This window comes from Echiichthys vipera (genome assembly GCF_963691815.1).
Source record: "Echiichthys vipera genome assembly, chromosome: 21".
Lineage (NCBI taxonomy): Eukaryota > Metazoa > Chordata > Actinopteri > Perciformes > Trachinidae > Echiichthys > Echiichthys vipera.
The window spans coordinates 1871941-1893635 of NC_139846.1; the positions used below are offsets into that span (position 1 = coordinate 1871941).

The 21695-nt window shown below is 39.3% G+C and overlaps 1 protein-coding gene across 1 annotated transcript in view; it reads left to right on the forward strand.

Annotated features, from left to right (window-relative positions):
- Window positions 1–2113: 2113 nt before the first annotated feature.
- The window catches only part of LOC310963283 (dual specificity calcium/calmodulin-dependent 3',5'-cyclic nucleotide phosphodiesterase 1A-like), a gene marked incomplete at both ends in the record, with an annotated part of 104860 nt that continues 85278 nt past the window's right edge, over window positions 2114–21695 (forward strand). Inside the window, 4 exons of the mRNA XM_083936025.1 lie at window positions 2114–2198; window positions 3069–3119; window positions 9685–9844; window positions 13727–13840. Coding sequence (XP_083792151.1) covers window positions 2114–2198; window positions 3069–3119; window positions 9685–9844; window positions 13727–13840 — 410 coding nt within the window. The remainder of the gene's footprint in view (window positions 2199–3068; window positions 3120–9684; window positions 9845–13726; window positions 13841–21695) is intronic.

Sequence of the window (21695 nt, forward strand, 5' to 3'; positions counted from 1 at the left end):
TTTCTGTATGAAAAGCGCCATATAAATAAAGGTTGATTTGATACGATTTGATTTATTATCGTCATATCGCCCACCCATACTTTCCTCTATAACTTTACTATTGTTTGGATTATGAAAATTATTTTGATAAATTTTGATCGTAGGGTTAAACAGATTATGTGTGCAAAATGTTGGTGCTGATGAGACTCTTGGCCTTGGACGAGTTCGCAAAAGTAGGTTTTGAATATTTTTCGCATGTTTGTGTATTTTTCAATTATGTGCAACAGCACCAACTAATGTCTTATTGACCTCTCATTTTGCACAGAGCCTGAAGCTTCCATGGAGGACTATTAGTCAGAATTTGATGTTATTCGGACTAAGTATTGCGAAGATATACAATACTTCCTGTTATGAGTACAACCTACAGGAAGTTGTTTCTTCATGACAGACACATGTTTTGGACTATTACAGTTCTTTTGATAACTTTTCATAAAAATGATTAAAGGATCATTCCTGCAAAGTTTCGTGCTGATCGGACTCTTAGCCTAGGAGGATTTAAAAAAAGTTTTGTGTCAATAACTTGTACAGTTAATCCTCCAGTATGAGTGATATTCAAAAAAGCACCACCTACTGGATGATTGATGTCTTATTTTTCTCAAAGCCTCAGACGAACATCAGAAACTATTGTTCTAAGTTTCTTGTTAATCTGGTTTATAATTTCTTTGATATGATGAATTATACATAACAGCGCCACCTAGTGGTTGGTTGGTGTGCAATTTTGTAGAAGGCCTCAGTAAGACATAGGAATATACATAGATTACCAAATTTTGTGTCGATCCGACACAATTTGAGGGAGATACGCAGCACTTCCTGTTTTAACTGTAATCTACAGGAAGTTGTTCCTTTATAACTTTGGCTTGACTTTATAAGAGCATCAAAATTATTTTAATAACTTTTGGTTAGGACCATCCAATCATTCCGTGTATCAAGTTTCATCTTGATTGGACACTCGGCCTAGGAGGAGTTTGAAAAAGTAGCTTTGCATATAACGCAATCCTGCAAAAAAAAAGCCTAGGCAGAATTTTGAATGTAAAAGGTAAGATTTAGGAGTTATAGGCAAAAGGGCATTCAACATTATAATAGCGCCACCTGCTGTTAAACATGTGGCATTTTTGGTGTCTGCCATACATGCAGGGGTGTGAACCAAAGTTCAGTTCAGTGCGGAGTTTTACCGAAAAAAATAATAATAAATAAATAAAAATCTTTGTGAAAACAATAGGGTTCCCAGCACCGCTGGTACTGGGAGCTACACTGCTGCTTGCATCACGTAGCCCCCTCGGACTTGGACCCCTAAAAATAAAAATCCTCAAGAAAACAATAGGGTACTGGGAGTCAGGGTTTTTTTTGTGTAACAACTATTAACGGAGAAATCCAGGACAGACGCTAACAGCTGGACGTGGCTAACACTGATTAGCTCGGGGCTGTACAGTAAAGGCATTAAAACGTCTTATTTAACCACTAATACTGCTCAAAATAACACCAAACCTCTGCAGTAGCGTGATATGTCAAGGTAACGAAGCATCATTGGGCTCCTACCCTTTGGATTGACTTTGCTAATACTCTTGAATGGAATTTACTATGAGAGCTGGTACCTGGGCCAGTAGGCAAGTCTTTCAAAACACTCCTTTTAATAAACTCCAGGTTCACTAATTACATTGTAGGGACTCTTATGCTGGGAAAGAGGAGGAGACTAATCAACTGGCTTTAGCATAGAAGTGAGGATAGCAGGCCACAGGGGAGAAAGCCACAAAGCTGCTGCTGAGTCAGCTGTGAATAATGGAGGTAAGAAAGAAACAGGAAAGAGACAGAGTCAGAGAGCTGGTATTGTGAGTGCTCCTGCAGCATCACAGTGGCCTTGAGAGATGAAGAACAAGAGGGGGGGCAGCATTCCTCCTGAACATGACTGTCCAAAGCTCCACAGCACCTCCACCCTCCAGCGGGATTACAAGCACTGCCAGGGTTACAGTCATTTAGAGGGGAACAGCCTCTGGGTTCACTCCTCTCCTGGGAAACCGCTCTGCTCTCCACACTCATCCAGACAGACAGAGCAGAGGAGTGCAAACCTAGAGCAACAATGACAGAACCAACGTCTAAAAAACAGGGATTTAAAAAGTGTCGGAGTGCGACTTTCAGCATTGATGGCTTCAGCTTCACCATTGGTAAAAGACTCTTTGTTACAGAGTGATGTGTGTGTGCGTTTGTGTGTGTGTGTGTGCGTGTGTGTGTGTGTGTGTGAGAGAGAGAGAGAGAGAGAGAGAGGTACTTCTTGGTGCTATTCTGTTTCCCTCTGCCTGTCTGTTCTTCAAGAGAAAGAAAATTTAATTGAAAATATGCTTCTGCACTGACACCTGTAAAACTATTCAGTCTTGACTGTCCGTATCCAAATCCATAACATGACCTAAATTTGACATACATTGGAGATTCAAATATTAATACCTGATTTATTCTGAAATATTGTTTGTTTTTTTATTGTTCAGAATTTGAATAGAATATCAGCTGTGGTTATACTGCTGCTGTCCTAGCATGTTTTTTAAATAACCAAGGCACTTCAACAAAAACCTTTATTTTGTGTATAAATAGATGTGTCTGTGTTTACTGACTTAAATGCTGTCACTATGGGAACCAGAATAGATTGGGGAAAAAACGTGACATCATTATGACTGGTGCAGCGCGTGTTGTCAGTTGTTAGGGTGCTGGGCTCAGGGAGTCATTATCACTAATGAAGTGGCCGTTCTTTATTTCCTTCTTCTCTGCCTGATTCCAGTCACAAACACACACACACACACACACACACACACACACACACACACACACACACACACACACGTTGTAATCCTTTGCTCTTTCTTGTCCTTCCATTAATTCTATATTTACCCTGTATGGGAATAGTAAAGATGCAGGTTATCTCATGTCAACATGGTCTGAAGAGGTCCGATCAGGCACAATTAGACTGGAAACACCCATGTTTGAGGTCTTTAAACATCTGACTTACTTCAAAATGAAAGGAATTCCAATTCTTCTCTTCACAGTTGCCAATGAGGCGGGGGAAAGTAACCGCCGTCCACTGGCCCGCTTTGCACGTGAGTTCGCCCATTTACTAATTCAAGATATCGTTGTTGTTGTTGTTGTTGTTGTGTGTGTGAGGTAGATATTATCTAATGGTGCCGTGGAAGCAAGGGTGTAGTTTTGTTTCAGCATTGGGGGTAAGGGTGCACACATATCTATTTATCGCATAAAGTTTTCAAAAACATATTTTAATGTATGGTTTAGCTGTAAAGTGAGACAGTTTGTCTGGCTGGTTGGCGCACGCACACACACACACATACATACACACACACACACACACACACACACACACACACAAACCTAAAATATGTTCCTAAAAACCCTATGTGAGAAATAGACAATACACTGACAGATTGTCACAGGATTTGGAAAACCAAAACTCTCTAAAATCTCACCATTTTGTAGCTTATTGTCCACACAAATATTAACTTCACTGCCTCCTATAAAGTGCAGCTCAGGGGCGCTATCGAGCAAAGGGCCAAGATGGCGGCTTAATGTGGAAGCTCCTTACAACTTCACACAAATTAACTTTAAAAGCGTAAGTCAACAATACCAACTAAATTGGGACTATGTCCAAAGCTGCTACAGTCAAGCACAGTGACTTTTTCACTCAAAAAACGCGGTTCCCAGAGGCTGAAAATCAGCGTTCCGTCGACTGAACAAGGCAATACAAGTAACATGGCAGACCTGTCGGCGATACTTGCTGAAACTTAAGTCACTTTACTCTGAGTTTGGATCTGAACTAGAAAGTATAGATGACCGCTTGGCGAAGATGGCCAACTCTGTCACTGCTTTGGAAAACAGTATGTCAGAAGTGAAGCGAAATTTAGCTGCTAACACCTCCCTACTGGAAGACGCTGAAAAGTGAATAATGTCGGCAGAGGAACAGATGGAAAAAATACAGCTGACTAGACTAATGCTATGAAAAGAATCTCCTATCTGGAAACCAAGACCGAGGACCTTGAAAACCGAAGTCGAAGGAATAATCTGCGGCTGTTCGGTCTACAGGAGGGCACTGAATGCAACCAAACGCTACTGGAGTTCATACCGAACATGCTGCCTCGATGGCTGGAACTGGACACCGACAGAACCTTCATCCTAGAGAGAGCTCACCGAGAGTGGTTCTCCTTTGGTTCCTGAAATTTCAAGACCGGGAGTTTGTTTTTCGCTCTGTTAAGCAAGGTAACATCATGCACAAGGTCAAAAACTTTTCTTCGTCCAGGACCTCTCAGCCAAGACCATGCAAATGCGCTTTGGATTCAACGCAATAAAGAAAATGTTCATTGACTAGGGAACTTTTTGTGGGTTTCAGCTTAACCTGTGGAAAATAAGAATCCTCCATAACAGGAGGATACACTCATTTTCATCACCAAAAGATGCAGAAGACTTCCACAGTAAACACGTCTGAGGGATTGGACGAAGCCAGTGGTAAGGTGTGAGACCCTTTTACTACCTTCACCATGGAAATCAAATGACAGTGCTTGTTTAGGAGGTATGGTGTAACCCTGAATGGTGTAACCCTGAAAAAAGTCCCAGGAGAGTTTTATTTTATTTTTAACTTATACTCTTATACTCTGTGTATATTCTTACTCTAATTTAAGTTAATGATTATTATTATTATTACTTTATGGACCCGAATGAGTATGTATGACAGGCAATACTGACATACATACTCAGTGTCTACTTTATTTTTTTTAATTTTTTTTTTTTTTCTCATTATTATTATTAATTATTTTACAATGTAAGTTGGCTATATATTGTTGAAATTTAAGGTGCGTGGTTTGCAGATTCCTTTGGTAACCTATGGAGCTAGTTAATGTAGTTTAGCTGCTCCTTCATAGAGTGGCTCGGCATAAGCCTCCAGGTTCGGTTCTGAGTAAGGGAGGGGAAACAAGGTGTTTAAATGCTGATATATGTAAATGTATATGTGTTCTTTTTTATTTCCGTATGTCGTGCACACAACATTTCTTAACTCTTTTCCCTGTACAACTTGTACATGTACCACATTGTATATAGAACAGATGGTCACTCAGAATATCTCTGATATAAAAGTGACAAGCTGGAATGTTAGGGGGCTACAGAAGTTGACCAAAGTGAAACAGGTTATAAACAGGATCAAACAGTTTAAGTAAAAAAAAAAATTAATCTTCAAGAAACTCATCTAATCATTTCTGATATTAAACCGATACAGAATATGGCCTGGTAGAGTGATACATGCATCATATTGTATCCATCACAGCACTATGGTCACTTTATTTTTCAGTATTCATCTGTTACACAGAGCTAGCATATACTCAGACTGCTGTTTTCCTGCCATGCACCACTATCACTTTATTATCTAGCTTATAGTTATATATTATATTTATACTCTATTACTGCTCTATAGTTCTGTTTACGTCTGCTCATTACACACATGTATCATGTCTGACCTCATCTGAATCCGATCACTGTCCACTTATATCTTTTCGGCACTACAGTTCTGTTCATACCTGTTTTAACAGTCTACTGCATGTTTTACATTGTTTACATCATATACACCCGTTCACATGTCTGCTAACATCTGATACACACATGTCTTTCTACATCTCACGCCGACGATGTTCTCTGTATCTAACCTGTACTAACACACTAACATCCTGACACTTATTCTACCTGTACTAACACACTAACATCCTGACACTTGTTCTACCTGTACTAACACACTAACATCCTGACACTTACTCTTCTCTTACACTTTATTCTTGTGTTAGGTGAAAATGTTTTTGTATAATTGCACGGTCGTTATTTGCTGCTCTGTGTGCCCTGAATTGCCCCCCGGGGACAAATAAAGTTTTTTGAATTGAATTGAATTGAATTGAATATAAGTATGCAAGAGGTGTACTTATTTTGATTCATAGAAGCATACCATTCCAACCTATAGACAATATCCAGGACGAGCTCAGAGATTTGTCATTACGCAAGGCAACATCCTTTTCCTTTAAATTTAGTTTAGTTTACTGTATATGGCCCAAATGAGGATAATCCTCTTTCTATGTCTACTTTACGGTGCTTCTACATTATTAGAGGAGACTTTAATTGTACTGTAAACCTGGAAATGGATCGCTCTACAGGTTGTGATACTTATAAGGCACAGACAAGAAAATTACTAAAGCAATATATAAATGACGTAAATTTGGTTGAAGTTTAGCGACAGCAGTACCCTGGTAAAATAGAATATTCGTGTCACTCAAGTGTGCATAAATCTCTGTATTGATTACTTTCTTGTCTCAAGGGAACTTTTATCAAAAATTAAAAAATGTTGGTATGACAGCATAGTTATAAGCAATCACGCTGCTATTTCATTAAGTATGCATATAGAGATATTTGTCCACAATCCCCCTAGTTGGCGATTGCAAGTAAGATGGTTACCCCCCAGGACCCAGACTTTGTTAAATATGTGGGAACTAAAATAGATGGTTATTTTGAGTTAAATACAAATCAAACCAGTGTCAGCACCAGATGGGAAGCGTTTAAAGCGTACATTAGAGGAGAAATCATCAGTTATATGAGCTCCAAGAGCAAACAACAAAGGATGACAATGGAAACATTGGAAAAACAAATTCAATCCTTAATATAAGTCTAGATAAGTCTAAATGTAAGGGGCGATTCAAGGGAACATAGACTTGCTACTTCCGAGGGCTGCATATAATAAGTTCTGTTGATAAAGTTGTAAAAAGCTTAATGTGGCTCAAAAAATCTTATTACGATCAAGGGGATAAAGATGGGAATCTTTTGGCATGGAGAATTTAAAAAAATACAGTCTGGGAGAGCAATTAAAAGTATAATGACCTCATCGGGGAACCTATCAATAGATCCATTGGAAATTAATAATAGTTTAAGAAATTTATGAAAACTTATATAGGTCAGAATGTGCCTAAACCACAGTAGAACGGGATACATTTCTTGACTGGTTTCAATTCCAGACACCGATGGAAGATGCTAAAAATGAATTAGATGGTGATTTGACAACTGAAAAAAAGGCTATCCAAAATATTAACAGCAGCAAAGTTCCAGGACCTGACGGTTTGCCAATTGAATTCTACAAAACATTTAAAGAAAAACTATTAATCCCACTCATTAATATATTTGAAGAATCTTATTAAACAGGAACTTTCCCACCCTCTGTTAGAGAAGCAATGATAACATTGATTTTAAAACCAGGGAAAAAAACCCACAGATGTTCCTCATTTAGACCAATAAGACTTTGTAAATCCTTAGCAAGAAGACTGGACCCTTATATCCCATGTATAGTTCAGAATGATCAGAATGATTTTGTCCAAAAACGGCAAGGATTTCATAATAATAGACGGGTTCTTAACATAATTCTTGAAATATTTAATGTAAATATACAGCAGTACTCTCACTGGATGCCCGGCAAGCTTTTGATCGAATAGAATGGCCATACTTATTTATCCTGGTCATAAAAAACCCTTTTCTAATGCAAAGGAAGGATTCACCTATCTTCGGTGTTAAGATTACCCCCAAAATTAAAATGATCATCCAAGCAATAAATGAAGTGAGTGAGACATTGGGTCCATGGTTGACATTACCCATATCAATGATTGGCCGTATACATTTGATTAAATTGAGTATATTACCAAAATGTTTATACCTGTTTCAATCACTCCCTCTTCCACTACCAGGTTGAATTTTCGACAAGCTCATAAGCACTTTTGGTAAATTAATTTGGAACAACAAAAAGTCTAGACTGAGGCTCAGATTCCTGTACCTGCCATATGAGAGGGGCGGGCTACGGCTACCAAATCTGAAATTGTATTATTTGTTGACCCAGTTACGTTCTGCAATGTTTTATTTCTCACTGGAGGCCCCTCCAGCCTGGGTGTATATTGAGCAGGCATCAGTCCCAAACCTCCCATTAAGGCTGTTTACGGTATATATTCTGCAGATCCATAGAAGCTAAAAAGGTTAACAGAGAACCCTTTCCTCAGAAACACTGTTGATGTCTGGTACATAACACATTAACATATTGGCGACACTCCTTCAATCTGTCGTTTCTCCCCCAAATGGGGCAATACATATTTCAAAGCGGGGAAGGGCAGATGGTGGATTCAAAATTTGGGAAGATAATGGTGTGTAAAAAATAGACCTTTATATGGATGGTAATCTTTCATTCGATATGTGCCAAGCATAATTTATTCCTTGAAAACATTTTCTGCAATTGAAACATTTTATTTTATCTAAACATGAGAATGTAGTAACTGAACCACCACTATCACATATTGAAGACCTTACGCTTCAGCACCTAGAGGGGAGGAAACAGATCTCTTTATTCTATACAGCTTTGATGTCATATGATAAAGAGATCACCATCGACAGGCTAGAGGCATGGAGACTGGATATTCAGGAGGACATAAAAAAGACTGATTGGGAAAAGGCATGTTTTAAAGCCCAAAAACAATCTCAGTACAATATCAGTACTAGAATGAAATTATTACAATATAAATGGTTAATGAGAAAATACAAATGGTCCCCTGATGTGCCATACACATGCATTAAGTGTTTGAAAGGAAACGGTACTCTACCACTGTGTATGGGATTGCCCAAAAATTAAAACATTTTGTAAAGAAGTTGTTCTGACTTTATCTGGAATTATTGGAGTGGAGGTACCTCACCAATATGTATACTTGGTATATATCCAAAAAGCTTTGTTGTTAATCCTAAAGAGTTAACTTTAATTGACTTTGGAGTCCTGCAGGCTAGGAGGATGATTGGCTTGTCTTGGAAAATATGGATGTGCCCTCGATACATATGTGCATATGCAGGTGACACGACCCGGTGTTGTACTGAAAGTCAGTGGTGTATAAGGTGAACAGGTAAGGAGACAGTACAGTCCCCTGTGGAGCTCCTGTATCACTAACCACCACCACATCAGACAGAACACTGCCCATACAGACAAACTGTGGCCTGCCTGTCAGGTAGTCAGTAATCCAGGAGATCATTTTGTTGTCTACTCCCATCACCTGCAGCTTCTCCCCCAGTAGCAGTGGCTGAATGGTGTTAAAAGCACTAGAGAAATCAAAGAATGTGATCCACACAGTACCTCCCCCACCATCCAGGTGCAAATGGGCTTGTTGCAGCAGGTAGATGATAGCGTCATCAACTCCCAAGTGGGGCTGGTAAGCAAATTGCAGAAGGTCTAGCAGGGCTCTCACCTGCTAGACCCACTGCATCAGGTGCATTAACTGCATCCCATACCGCACAAGGATCATCAACATCAAAGGAGTTAGCATGCTAATCCTGACAACTAGCCTCTGAGGAGAACCCTCCTTCTCTGCCCATCACTCCATGTTGGTAGGGTACATTTTTTTAGTAGAGGGATAAGACATCCTTATTTCACCTCCACCTAGGCAGGGGTTCTTGATTGGAGGAATTGTTGCTTCTACGAGTTGCGTTCTAGCAGTTCTTTAAAATACTGCTATTTTCATGTTTGCTTGTGTTTTAAAAATAGAACAAATGCAATGTGTTTGTGTGTATATGGAAAAGCAAGCAAGGATGTTTGTTTGTATGAAAATTGTTCAGGCTCACGGTCCCAGAATGCACTATGCACTGCTGTCACAGTCGCCGTTGGTATGACTGAACACAAAGGAATTGTGAGTGACCCGCGCAGCACAGAGGAGATCCTGGCTGATGAGCTGCCAATCCCTGATGCTCCTGACGCCATGGAGAAGACTGCTATCAGGTCACACATGCACACAGAAACACAACATACACAGAAAAGTACAAACATTAAATGGCCTTTGTATCTCCTTATCATTATATATTGTTGCTATATAAACGTACCATACACAGTTGCTATATTAAGTTGTGATGAAGAGAAATGCTCTACAGCCTAACGCATTCTGGGTTAAAAATAATGAAAGGAATTACAAAACAAAACCACAAAAGTTTACAGCCATGCTTACATGTGCTCATAATGACAATGCTAACATGTGGGTGTTTAGCAGACCATTTGATGACTTGGCATCAAAATTGCCAATTCACACTATCTGCACTGGCTGATTTTTTTTTGAGGTGCACACATTCTTTTGCCAAGTTTGTTCTAATTAGGGATGCAAATTATCAAGTAATTAATTTATCGATAGTTGTGTCATCTTATCGATCGATGATCGTTTAATTGATAAGCGCCAATTCTACTGAGAAGCTGAATTTCCCTCTCAATTGGTTAACTGTATAGACCTTTTTAATGGAATTTTATTACTAGGCAACAGCCTTTGTCCTGGTCTATATGTAACATAAAAGGCTATCTTCCTTATGATGTAAAGAAAAAATACAAATCATATTCCTTAATCACTCACTGGAGGGCAGGGAATAACATCTTGGTATCATATTAAACATATTCTGAATAGAAAATATCTAAATATTACACAGGCTACTAAACATGAGAATAAATTGAGCATTCTCTCATTTGCGACAGTGGGAACATGAATAGCAGCAGCATGAAAAAAACATTCCTGAATAGAAGAATACATTCAGGGCTCAAGACTCACTTTTTTCACCAGAAGCACTGTGGCCCCCAACTGAAAATTTTAGGGGCGCACACCGTAAATCAATAATAGATGCAGAAATTACATGTGCTGTTTCTAATTCAGTGTCACATTTTTATTGTGCTCTTTTGAAGAAGTCCACGAGAACGAGACAAGATTTTAACACTAAAGTTTAACACTAACATGTCAGCCATTTCTTTACAGGGGGTTGATTTCAGCAGAGAGCTGTGGTGGTCCTGCAGGTGTCTTTGCATAGTACTTGTGTTAGCCACGGTGTAGCCTACGGTACTCACAGAGGTAAAGTAACCCGGCCCCCACCCCCACCTTACCCAGGCCACTGCGGGGGAGCCTCCACAGAGAGCGAGACAAGAAGTGGTGTGACGACTGTCACTCGCTCATCTCACAGAACAGATAGGTTTCCATTTTCCAGTTAATGAAACTGTGGGAGCTCACGTCTTAAAGTGGGTCCATAGAGCCCTGCTTTGCTTCTTTTCCCATGTGTGCGTCAAGTACGTCTGGCGTCAAGCGCACCCTCACGTGGGCTGGCGGGGAATTACGGTTTCAAAACGCAATTAATTGTAATTTAATTGCAATTTATTTATTTTAATCGAGTAATTTCTTATCGACAATTAATCTATAATCGCTGAATTGTTTGCATCCCTAGTTCTAAATTATGTGTGAGAAAAAAAGTTATCTCAGAACACTTTACTGAGTAGGTAAAGACCACACACTATGACTTATTTATGATTTACATAGACCCAAGAATTCCCCCGTAGAGTACGGTGGCAACGAAACCCTTCCCTATAACAGGCAGGAACGTTGGACAGACCCAGCTCTGTGGAGGACGGACATCTGTCTTGACCGGTTGGTGAGGAAGAAAAGGAGAGATAAAGAGAGAAAAGACAGACAGATGGACAGAGAGACACAAAAACAGAGAGACAGACCCACTACCAGAGATGCAAGCAACCAAAGAGTAACAGTAACTATAATAATATCTATAGTAATATAGGCAGTTAATATAGCAGAATAGTAGAAACAAGCACAGCTAAGGTGATAGAATATGACAACGATAATAATTATGGTGGCAAACATGATCAATGATGAGTAGTGGCAATAGCAGCTACGATACAGCGAGACATACCACTGATGGTGTTTTTATGGCTACAAATTTTATAGCTTATTAGACTAGTGAAAGTATATATGACTTATAGTTATAGTAGTAGCAGGAAGCGTCATGCAGGACCGCGGCAGCAGGCACCACCACAATCACATCTAAAATATTTGACTTCACAGAATCTAAATTGAGTAACTTCTTATAACCTGATTATTTTATGTTAATTTAAACAATAATACTGCACTTTAATTCTCAAAGATTGATCCAAATTATTTTCTTAACATTTTAGTTATTGAACCAAACTAATAAATTGAAATGGAACCAAACAAATGTATCCACTTTTAACTGAAGTAACATGGAATTAATGTTTGCATTGACACCAGTTAATTCATTTACATATATCTAAACTATAATTTCACATTTTGTTTGACTTTTTCAATCATTTGTGTTTCCCACTTTATAAATTTAATAAACAAGACAAACAGATTACATTAAATGTATTTATTAATCTTTAACATATGAACCATATGCAACATATTAACATTAGGCAATCGGCCTTCATTTGTTTTATTCTAAAAGGGGACATATGTGTGCGAGTAACCCTGGCTAGCCACAACCAAAGCTAGCTAGCTAGCCATCCTAAATTGGGCTATTCTTAGCAATACACAAAACACTAAAACTTTAACTTTACGTTTATTTTTGGACAAAATCCACCCAGGACGTAAACGATATCCACGATGTCAAGCCTGCCGAGATAGAGCTACAGGACTTAACATGTGCTCTGACTGTGCATTGCACAATTCACATTCGACTCAAACTAAAAGTATTGCCTACAGGTCATGTAGAAAGTTTTCCTTTGAGAGAAATCAAAAACTTTTGGGTCCTTTGGATGTATATTTAGCTCAGTATAAATCAAACTTGATGTCTCTAAATGCAAAAAGAATGAGTTTCACAGTCAAATCAATAATTGTGTCCTGTTTTAAATGGCAGTTATTCATTTGAATTAACAACTGAATTTCAGCATTTGAGCTCAGTTCTTCTTATCCCCTCTCTGTCTGTATCAATCATGTCTCATCAATGCATGTTACTAATTCAACTTCTTCCCCGGAGTTGTTTGTGCTTTGTTGTCTCGCAGGTCTCTGCTGATCGTGGTGGTGCCTGCTGCCGAGGTCCTGCATGACTGCTTCCTGCTACTATTATAATTTATAACCTTAGCTGTGCTTGTTTCTACTATTCTGCTGTATTAACTGCCATAACATATAAGTCATATTCACATTACTATAGATATTATTATAGTTACTGGAAGTGTGTCTGTCTTTGTCTTTGTGTCTGTCTTTGTCTCTCTGTCCATCTGTCCGTCTTTTCTCTCTTTCTTTCTCTTTTTCTTCCTCCCCAACTGGTCAAGACAGATGGCCGTCCTCCACAGAGCTGGGTCTGTCTGACGTTCCTGCCTGTAATAGGGAAGGTTTTCGTTGCCACCGTATAAGTCATAGAGTGTGGTCTTTACCTAGTTTGTAAAGTGTCCTGAGATAACTTTTGTTATGATTTTGCACTATAAATAAAATTGAATTGAATTGAATTGAATTGAATTACACCTTTTTCAGTTCCATTTTACTACAGTTTGAACTACAGTTTGGCTACCTAGCATCTAACTCACCCTGGAGATAAGGACACAAGAGTGTATTCAGCAGTATATGTAACACCTATTATAGTTAAAGGTATTTCACATTTTATATTAAAAGGTATTATAAGATTAGACACTCAAGATCTTTACATTATGGATGAAAGGTCAAAGGTTGAAGCCATATCAGTTGAAGGGACAATTGTTATACTGTAACAAGCAGTCTGTCTGGTGTATTTCCTTCTCCCTCTGACATCTGAATCTAGGCTCCAAATGAAGGATGTGGCTTCATTGAAAGAAAGTGGTGATGCTGATGTTGGTGTGATGGCTGATGTGTTGCAGGTTGCGATGTCTTGTCAAGCAGCTGGAGAGGGGGGAGGCATTGGTGGTGGACCTGAAGAAAAACCTGGAGTACACCGCCTCACTCCTCGATTCTCTATACATTGAGGAAACCAGGCAAGGAGATTTCAGCTCAGTTCTTCTTTTATCAAACTATAGTCAAACATGTACTGTGTCATACCAAAAGTTAATTAATATTCGGCTCTTGAATGCTGCTTAGACCTGTCTTAGCGGTTATTACATAGATTTTTTAGTCTATATTTGAAGTCAAGATTAAATAAAAAATATCTGTGTAAGCCACATCTAGTCCACCACCTAGTCATATTATCTACTTATGTAAATAGTCGTGTGATCAAATTTTAATCTTATAAAATATGAATCTGTTACTGTATTGTCTATTTTCATGCAATAAGTTTTCCCTCTTCCTATCCTGATCAGCACTTAACAGTTTGATCAGAGTTCAGAGCAGTCATCGACACAGCGTCAGACTCCTCGGCTCTGATTGCTGTTGTGGTTGTTGTTGGTCGGGTCCAGTGGAAACTAGCACATACCATTAGGAGCAGACAGCAAGAGACAGAAATACATTACTTTTTCACAGATTCCCTGTCTCATTGTGCTGTCAGGATATAGTGAGAGTTTCACTAAATAAGACAAAAATAATTTTTCATAGAATATTTCATATCAAAATAAATAATAATTATTTATTAATTTAAGGGAAACTATCGATTTCCTACCAGCTCTGTGTCACTACAGCACAGGCAGTATTGCTATATGCAGATGAACGGTGCAGTTTTTCTGTGAGTGGAGGAGCTGGCAGCATGGAAGGAGGCCCAATCCATTTAATCTGCCTGTCTATCTGCAGTGACACTGAGCCTGTTGAAAATCAGCAAATTATTCTTTCATTTCTCCCGTGCCTTTTTCCTGATCTAATTACAACAACAACAACAACAGGTTAGGGATGTACAGTATGTGTGGAGTCATTGCCATCAGTCATCTGTAGCTCCGTATTGGGCTAGGTTCTAATCCTGCTTATTTTGTTGCCCAAACTTGCCACACACAACAGTCACACCATAGATAGTATATAAAATGGATGTAGCCTCTACATTGATGTCAATTATTTCAATTCAATTCAATTCAATTCAATTCAAAAAACTTTATTTGTCCCCGGGGGGCAATTCAAGGCACACAGAGCAGCAAATCACGACAGTGCAATTATACAAAAAACATTTTAACCTAACACAAGAATAAAGTGTAAAAGAAGAGTAAGTGTCAGGATGTTAGTGTGTTAGTACAGGTAGGATAAGTGTCAGGATGTTAGTGTGTTAGTACAGGTTAGATACAGAGAACATCGTCGGCGTGAGATGTAGAAAGACATGTGTGTATATGATGTAAGCAGACGTGTGAACGGGTGTTTATGATGTAAACAATGTAAACATGCAGTAGACTGTTGAAACAGGTATAAACAGAACTGTAGTGCAGAAAAGATATAAGTGGACAGTGGACAGTGATCAGATCCAGATGAGGTCAGACATGATACATGTGTGTAATGAGCAGACGTAACAGAACTATAGTGCAGTAATAGAGTATAAATATAATATAATATATAATAATATAAATATATTCAAGTTGATCCAATCGTACTCGCCTATGGCAGTCGCCATCTTGTCAGATCCGCTTTATTTCCTCTGACCAAAAAAGGGCATTAATGTAACATTGGGGGGATGTATACCGAATGAGCAACATTAGCACGACCGCAAGGAGTTGTTTAACTGACTTGGTTGTGATTGGCCAGTGATGTAAATAAAGCTTGACAATGGTGTCAGTCCATGATACTAATTGGCTAATCGTTAGTCCCCCCCTGGGCATTCATTGGCTTGTCTGGGTGATCAGATTAAAACAATCCAAGCAAAGTACCTGTAAATTAGCTGTCAAGTAAAGAAAAATATATTTCCTTCAATGTAGTCGAGTAGAATGGAGCAAAACCTGTTTTCTCCAAGTGAGAAAAACAGATTAGTTGCATTGAAAATCTTGTTGACATGTTCAAGAGCCGATCATTATTAAAGTTTATGTCATTCAAGAAAGACGATGAAAACAAATAGTTTGTTGTCATTTTGACATTGAAGGTGGCTCGATTGAATCACAACATCAACTCATAACATGAACTAACATGAAAGAGAACACTCAATTTCAGGTAGCTGTCAAAGAACGCTAAAAGACTGAATGACAGTGGCACTATTCACACCAGCAGAGATGCGAATAAGCGACAAAAAAAGTTTGAATATTCACATCAGCTCAGAGGAAGTCCCATGTCTTATTTCTGCAGCTGAGTGAAGTGAAAAACCTAACTCCAGAGACTTCGGCCAGAGAACAAAATAAAAGCCTCCTGTGATTTCTGACCAAGGCCAGGAAGCTGAAGCAGGAAAAGCTCAAACTGAGCTACTATAAGATATTTAATTGAGTTTCCTTTTAGTGAAACGCTCTGTATTAATTTAAGTTCCCTCTGGTGAACAGTTAACTATGTAGCGTGAGTCTAGAGCTTTTATTGGGAAAGGTAGTAACGGAAGATGTAAAGCTATCTGCTTTGCCTTTATCGAGGCTGAAAGTCAAATCTTTTTCCGTCTGATCCAGAGATGAATGAGGTATAGCAGCAGACCTCTGTGTTGTTGATTTGTATAGATTCAAGATTCAAGATTCAAGAAGCTTTATTTATCCTGAGGGAAATTATTTTGCAACAGTTTCAATACAAAGGTGGGAAAGGGTCAGAGTAACAATAAGCATAAAAACATAAATCAAATCAAAAATAAAGCTAACGTAAAATAAATCAAGCAATTAACTAAGTGTGACAGAGTGCAACAGACATCGTGGTTAAGCGTAGGTATACACAATATACAACAATACGCACTGTGCAGTTTAGCAGCAGATTGAAATGAAATAAGTACAAACTAAATAGTGAGAAGGAGCGATAAGTTATAAGTGTTAAAAATGTAGCAGCATTTCCTACAGAACTAAGTGACAGTATGGCACAGTGGAGTGTAGCAGCATTTCATACTGAAGTAAGTTACAGTAAGTTACAGTAAACCACAGTGAAATGTAGCATGTCCTAAAGCACAGTAAGTGTAGCAGCAGATAGTTACAGTACCACAAAATAAAGTGAAGTAGTGGTGGTATAAAGTGACAGTGTAAAGTGTAGCAGCAGTAAGTTACAGTACCACAAAATAAGTGATGTAGTGGAGATATAAAGTGACAGTGTAAGTGTAGCAGCAGTAGTTACAGTACCACAAAATAAAGTGATGTAGTGGTGATATAAAGTGACAGTGTAAAGTGTAGCAGCATTTCTTACTGAAGTAAGTGACAGAACAACTGAATAAAGTGGTGCAGTGATGATATAAAGTGACAAAGTGACTTCCTCCGGCGTTCAGTATTACACCGGGGGAGAATGAGTCTGTGGCTGAAGGTGCTTCTGCTGGAAGTCAGCAGATGGTGGAGAGGGTGAGAGTTGTTGTCCAGGATGCTGTGCAGTGCAGACAGCATCCGCCTCTCAGACACCGCCACCAAAGAGTCCAGTTTGACCCCCAGGACGGAGCCAGCCTTCCTGATGATCTTACCGATCCTCTTTGCGTCTGCTGCCCTCAGTCTGCTGCCCCAGCACACAACAGCAAAGAAGATGGCATTGGCTACCATCGGCTGATAGAACATCCTCAGCATGGTGTTACATACATTGAATGACCGGAGCCTCCTCAGGAAATAGAGACGACTCTGGCCCTTCTTGTAAACAGCCTCAGTGTTCTTGGACCAGTCCAGTTTGTTGTCAAGGTATACTCCAAGGTATTTGTAATCCTGGACAACATCCACACTCACGCCGTTGATGGAGATGGGTGTGGGGGAAGATTTACTCCTGTGGAAATCAACCAATAGCTCCTTAGTCTTGGTGGCGTTTAGAACCAGATGATTAGCTGCACACCAGTCGACGAAGGAGTCCACAACGCCCCTGTACTCCTCCTCCATCCCCTCACTGACACAGCCAACAATTGCAGAATCGTCAGCAAACTTCTGCAGGTGGCAGGACTCAGAGAGGAACTGAAAGTCTGAGGTGTACAGGGTGAACAGAAATGGGGAAAGTACAGTACCCTGTGGAGCTCCAGTGCTGCTGACCACAGTGTCAGACACTCCGTCCTGCAGTCTGACATACTGTGGTCGACCCGTCAAGTAATCCGTAATCCAGGAAACCAGGGGAGGGTCCACCTGCATCGCCGTCAGCTTACGTCCCAGCAGAGCAGGCCGGATGGTATTGAACGCACTGGAGAAGTCCATGAACAAGATTCTCACTGTGGTTCCCGGTCTGTCCAGGTGGGCGAAGGCACGGTTGAGCAGGAAGATGATAGCGTCCTCCACACCTAGTCTCGGCTGGTAGTATATTTTTAGTATATAAAAATTTGTGGTGCAGCTCTGAAAAATCGACCTTGAGACAAAAAAAGTCACTCTTTCGCTTTGTACTATTAACATTCCGTGTGAACCTATTGTGAGAAGCCTATTCATGTGAAAAACAGTTTGATTAAAAATATATTAAAGTGAAAAATAATGCACGATAAAGACTCCCCCGTTGTGTAAATACCTTTATACAGTTGACTCATAATAGGTCTGTGTAGTAGTTACACAACTAAGAAAAAGGTGTAATCTTTTTAATAATGCATATGTGCACTCTGGTAGTATGATGATGGTAAAACTAGTCAAGCAAACAAGTAAACACACACTAGTAAAGTACCCTAAAACTGTGCTTAAATACAATGCTTCCCTAAGCACACTTTCGCTACTATTTTTTTGGTAAAAGATTGCTCTAAAATATACACACTGATGCAGGCTTCATGCTTCAAGGGATGGTGGCGACATGTTGGGGACACTTGCAGAATTAGGACACCATAACCCTGTGCATGAATATTGTCATCAAATTGGGAGTAAAAAAAAAGTATTATGCAAAATTATAAACAATGTTTCACATTCCCTGCCTATCTAAGCTGGCTTCCTAGGTGCACAGGCGCACATTAATGAGGCCCGAAAATAAATAACCTCGAAAGAAAGTGTCCCTTTGCAGGATTACTCAGCAGAGTGAAAGAAAATGAAAGCTTCCAAAGTCCATGAAAGTTGTCAATGAAAGTTCTCGGTGTGTGTGTTTCTTGAAGTATACTGTTCTTTCATTACCCGGGTAAGGCAAGGCAAGGCAAGGCAGCTTTTTTGTATAGCACTTTTCATACACAAGGCAGACTCAAAGTGCTTCACAGAATTCAAATGCATTACAGGAAGACAAAGAGAATAAAAACATAGACAATAATCAAAACAGTGCGGACGTTAAAAGTGCGAAGATTTAGCAGAAAGCTAAGGTGAACATAAAAGTTTTCAGTCTAGTTTTAAAAGTGGTCAGAGTGGGTGAAAGTCTCAAATCTTCAGGAAGTTTATTCCAGCTGTTTGTTGCATAATGACTGAAAGATGCTTTCCCTTGATTTGAGTTTACTCTGCGAACCACTAACAGATTGGTCTCAGAGGATCTTAGTGATCTAGAAGGCTTATGTAGTGGGAGCATATCAGTGATATACCTCGGCCCTAGACCATGAAGTGATTTATATGTGAGCAGGAGGATTTTGAAATCAATTCTCTGACGTACAGGAAGCCAGTGTAATGATTTAAGAATTGGTGTAATGTGCTCACATTTTTTGGTCTTTGTTAGAACTCTAGCAGCAGCGTTCTGAACAAGCTGTAGCTGCCTGACAGTTTTTTTGGGAAGACCTGCAAGGAGACCGTTACAGTAGTCTAGCCTACTGGTTATAAAGGCATGGACAAGTTTTTCTAAGTCTTGAGCTGACATGAGCCCTCTAAGTCTTGTTACATTTTTAAGGTGATAGTAGGCCGATTTTGTTACTGATTTGATGTGACTGTCGAAATGTAAATCAGAATCCATAATAACCCCAAGATTTCTGGCTTTATTTGAGGTTTTCAGGGACAGTGATTGAAGGTGTTGGATGACTTTAGACCTTTCTTTCTTAGCACCAAAAACAATTATCTCAGTTTTATCCTCATTTAGTTGAAGGAAATTTTGGCACATCCAGTGTTTGACCTGCTCAATGCACTGGCACAGTAGATCTATGGGGCGATAGTCATTTGGTGATAGCGCTACATAGATTTGGGTGTCATCGGCATAGCAATGGTGGTCAATGTTATTATTTTGCATGATTTGTCCTAGTGGGAGCATATAGATATTAAATAAAGTCGGCCCCAAGATTGAACCTTGGGGGACTCCACACGTTACGTTGGTTTGTTCTGATACAAAGTCGCCAATGAAAACAAAATAGTTCCTATCTTGTAGATATGACTTGAACCAGTTTAGGACTGTGCCTGAGAGCCCCACCCAGTTTTCCAACCTGTCCAAAAAGTATTGAGTGGTCGACAGTGTCAAATGCAGTACTGAGGTCCAATAGCATTAGTACTGAAGTTTTGCCAGAGTCTGTGTTAAGACGGATGTCATTTATAACTTTAATAAGGGCCGTCTCTGTGCTATGAAAAGGTCTAAATCCTGACTGGAGGTTGTTGTGGCAGCCAGTAGAAGCCAAGAAGTGAGTTAGTTGTTGGAGTACAACTTTCTCAATTATTTTACTTATGAATGGTAGATTTGAAATTGGTCTGTAGTTGTTGATAATAGAGGCATCTAGGCTCCGCTTTTTTAGAAGAGGTTTAATGACTGCAGTTTTGAAGGCCTTTGGGAAATTGCCCGATTGAATAGAGTTATTAACTATTTGCAATACGTCTGTTGATAGGCAGTCAAAAACATTCTTAAAGAAGTTGGTAGGTAAAGCATCGAGACAGCAGGTGGTTGGCTTTAGATCGGTCACTGTTTCCACTAGAGTTTTAGAGTCTATGGCATTAAAGCTTGCCATCATTGCTGTGTTATTTTGGCCTAAACGGGGTGGTGATCCAACTTTTTTGTTTGAGATATTGATGGCACGTCTGATGCCTTCAATTTTATCAGTATAAAAGAATGCAAACTCATTGCATTTCTGTGTGGAATGGAGTTCGGCTGGTATTTGTGTTGGGGGGTTGGTCAGTCTGTCGACAGTTGCAAATAGGGTTTTGGCCTTATTAGTGTTGCTGTTTATGATATTGGAGAAGAATGTTTCTCTAGCACTTTTTAAGACTAAATTGTAGGCATGGAGCCTCTCTTTATAGATGTCATGGTGAATATGAAGTTTTGTATTTCGCCAGATTCGTTCAGCCTTCCTGCACTCTCTTCTCTGGGCTGTAACAACAGCAGCTTTTCTCCAGGGTGCCTTTTGCTTACCAGAAATCGTTTTAACTGTAACCGGTGCAATGACATCTAAGATATTCACAATTTTGGAATTAAAGTTGTTTACAAGATCATCAGCATGGCATGGGTTTAGAGGTGGTAGCGAGGAGATGGCATTTTTAAAGAGTACATTAGCATGTTCATTGATGTAGCGCTTTTTGACATTCTTTGATTCTGTTTGTGTTTCCGGAATTAAAGAAATATTAAAGAAAACACAGAAGTGATCAGACAATGAAAGATCAGTCACAAGAACATCAGAAACATTGAGACCTTTTGTGATAATCAGGTCCAGGGTGTGTCCTTTACAATGAGTAGCCTCTTTCACATGTTGAGACAGGTCAAATGTATCTAAAATAGTAAAAAGTTCCTTTGCACCCTTGCCATTCGAATCGTCAATATGAAAATTAAAGTCACCAGTTATAACTAGGCAGTCAAAGTCAGTGGAGATACTAGACAATAATTCGGTAAAATCATCGAAAAAATTTGCTGAGTATTTAGGTGGCCTGTAAATTATTAACAGAAGAATTTTGGGAGAGCATTTCAACACAGCACACAGGTATTCGAATGATGTAAAATCACCAAGTGACATCTGTTTCCCCTGAAATATGTTTTTAAATATAGCAGCAACCCCTCCCCCCCTTT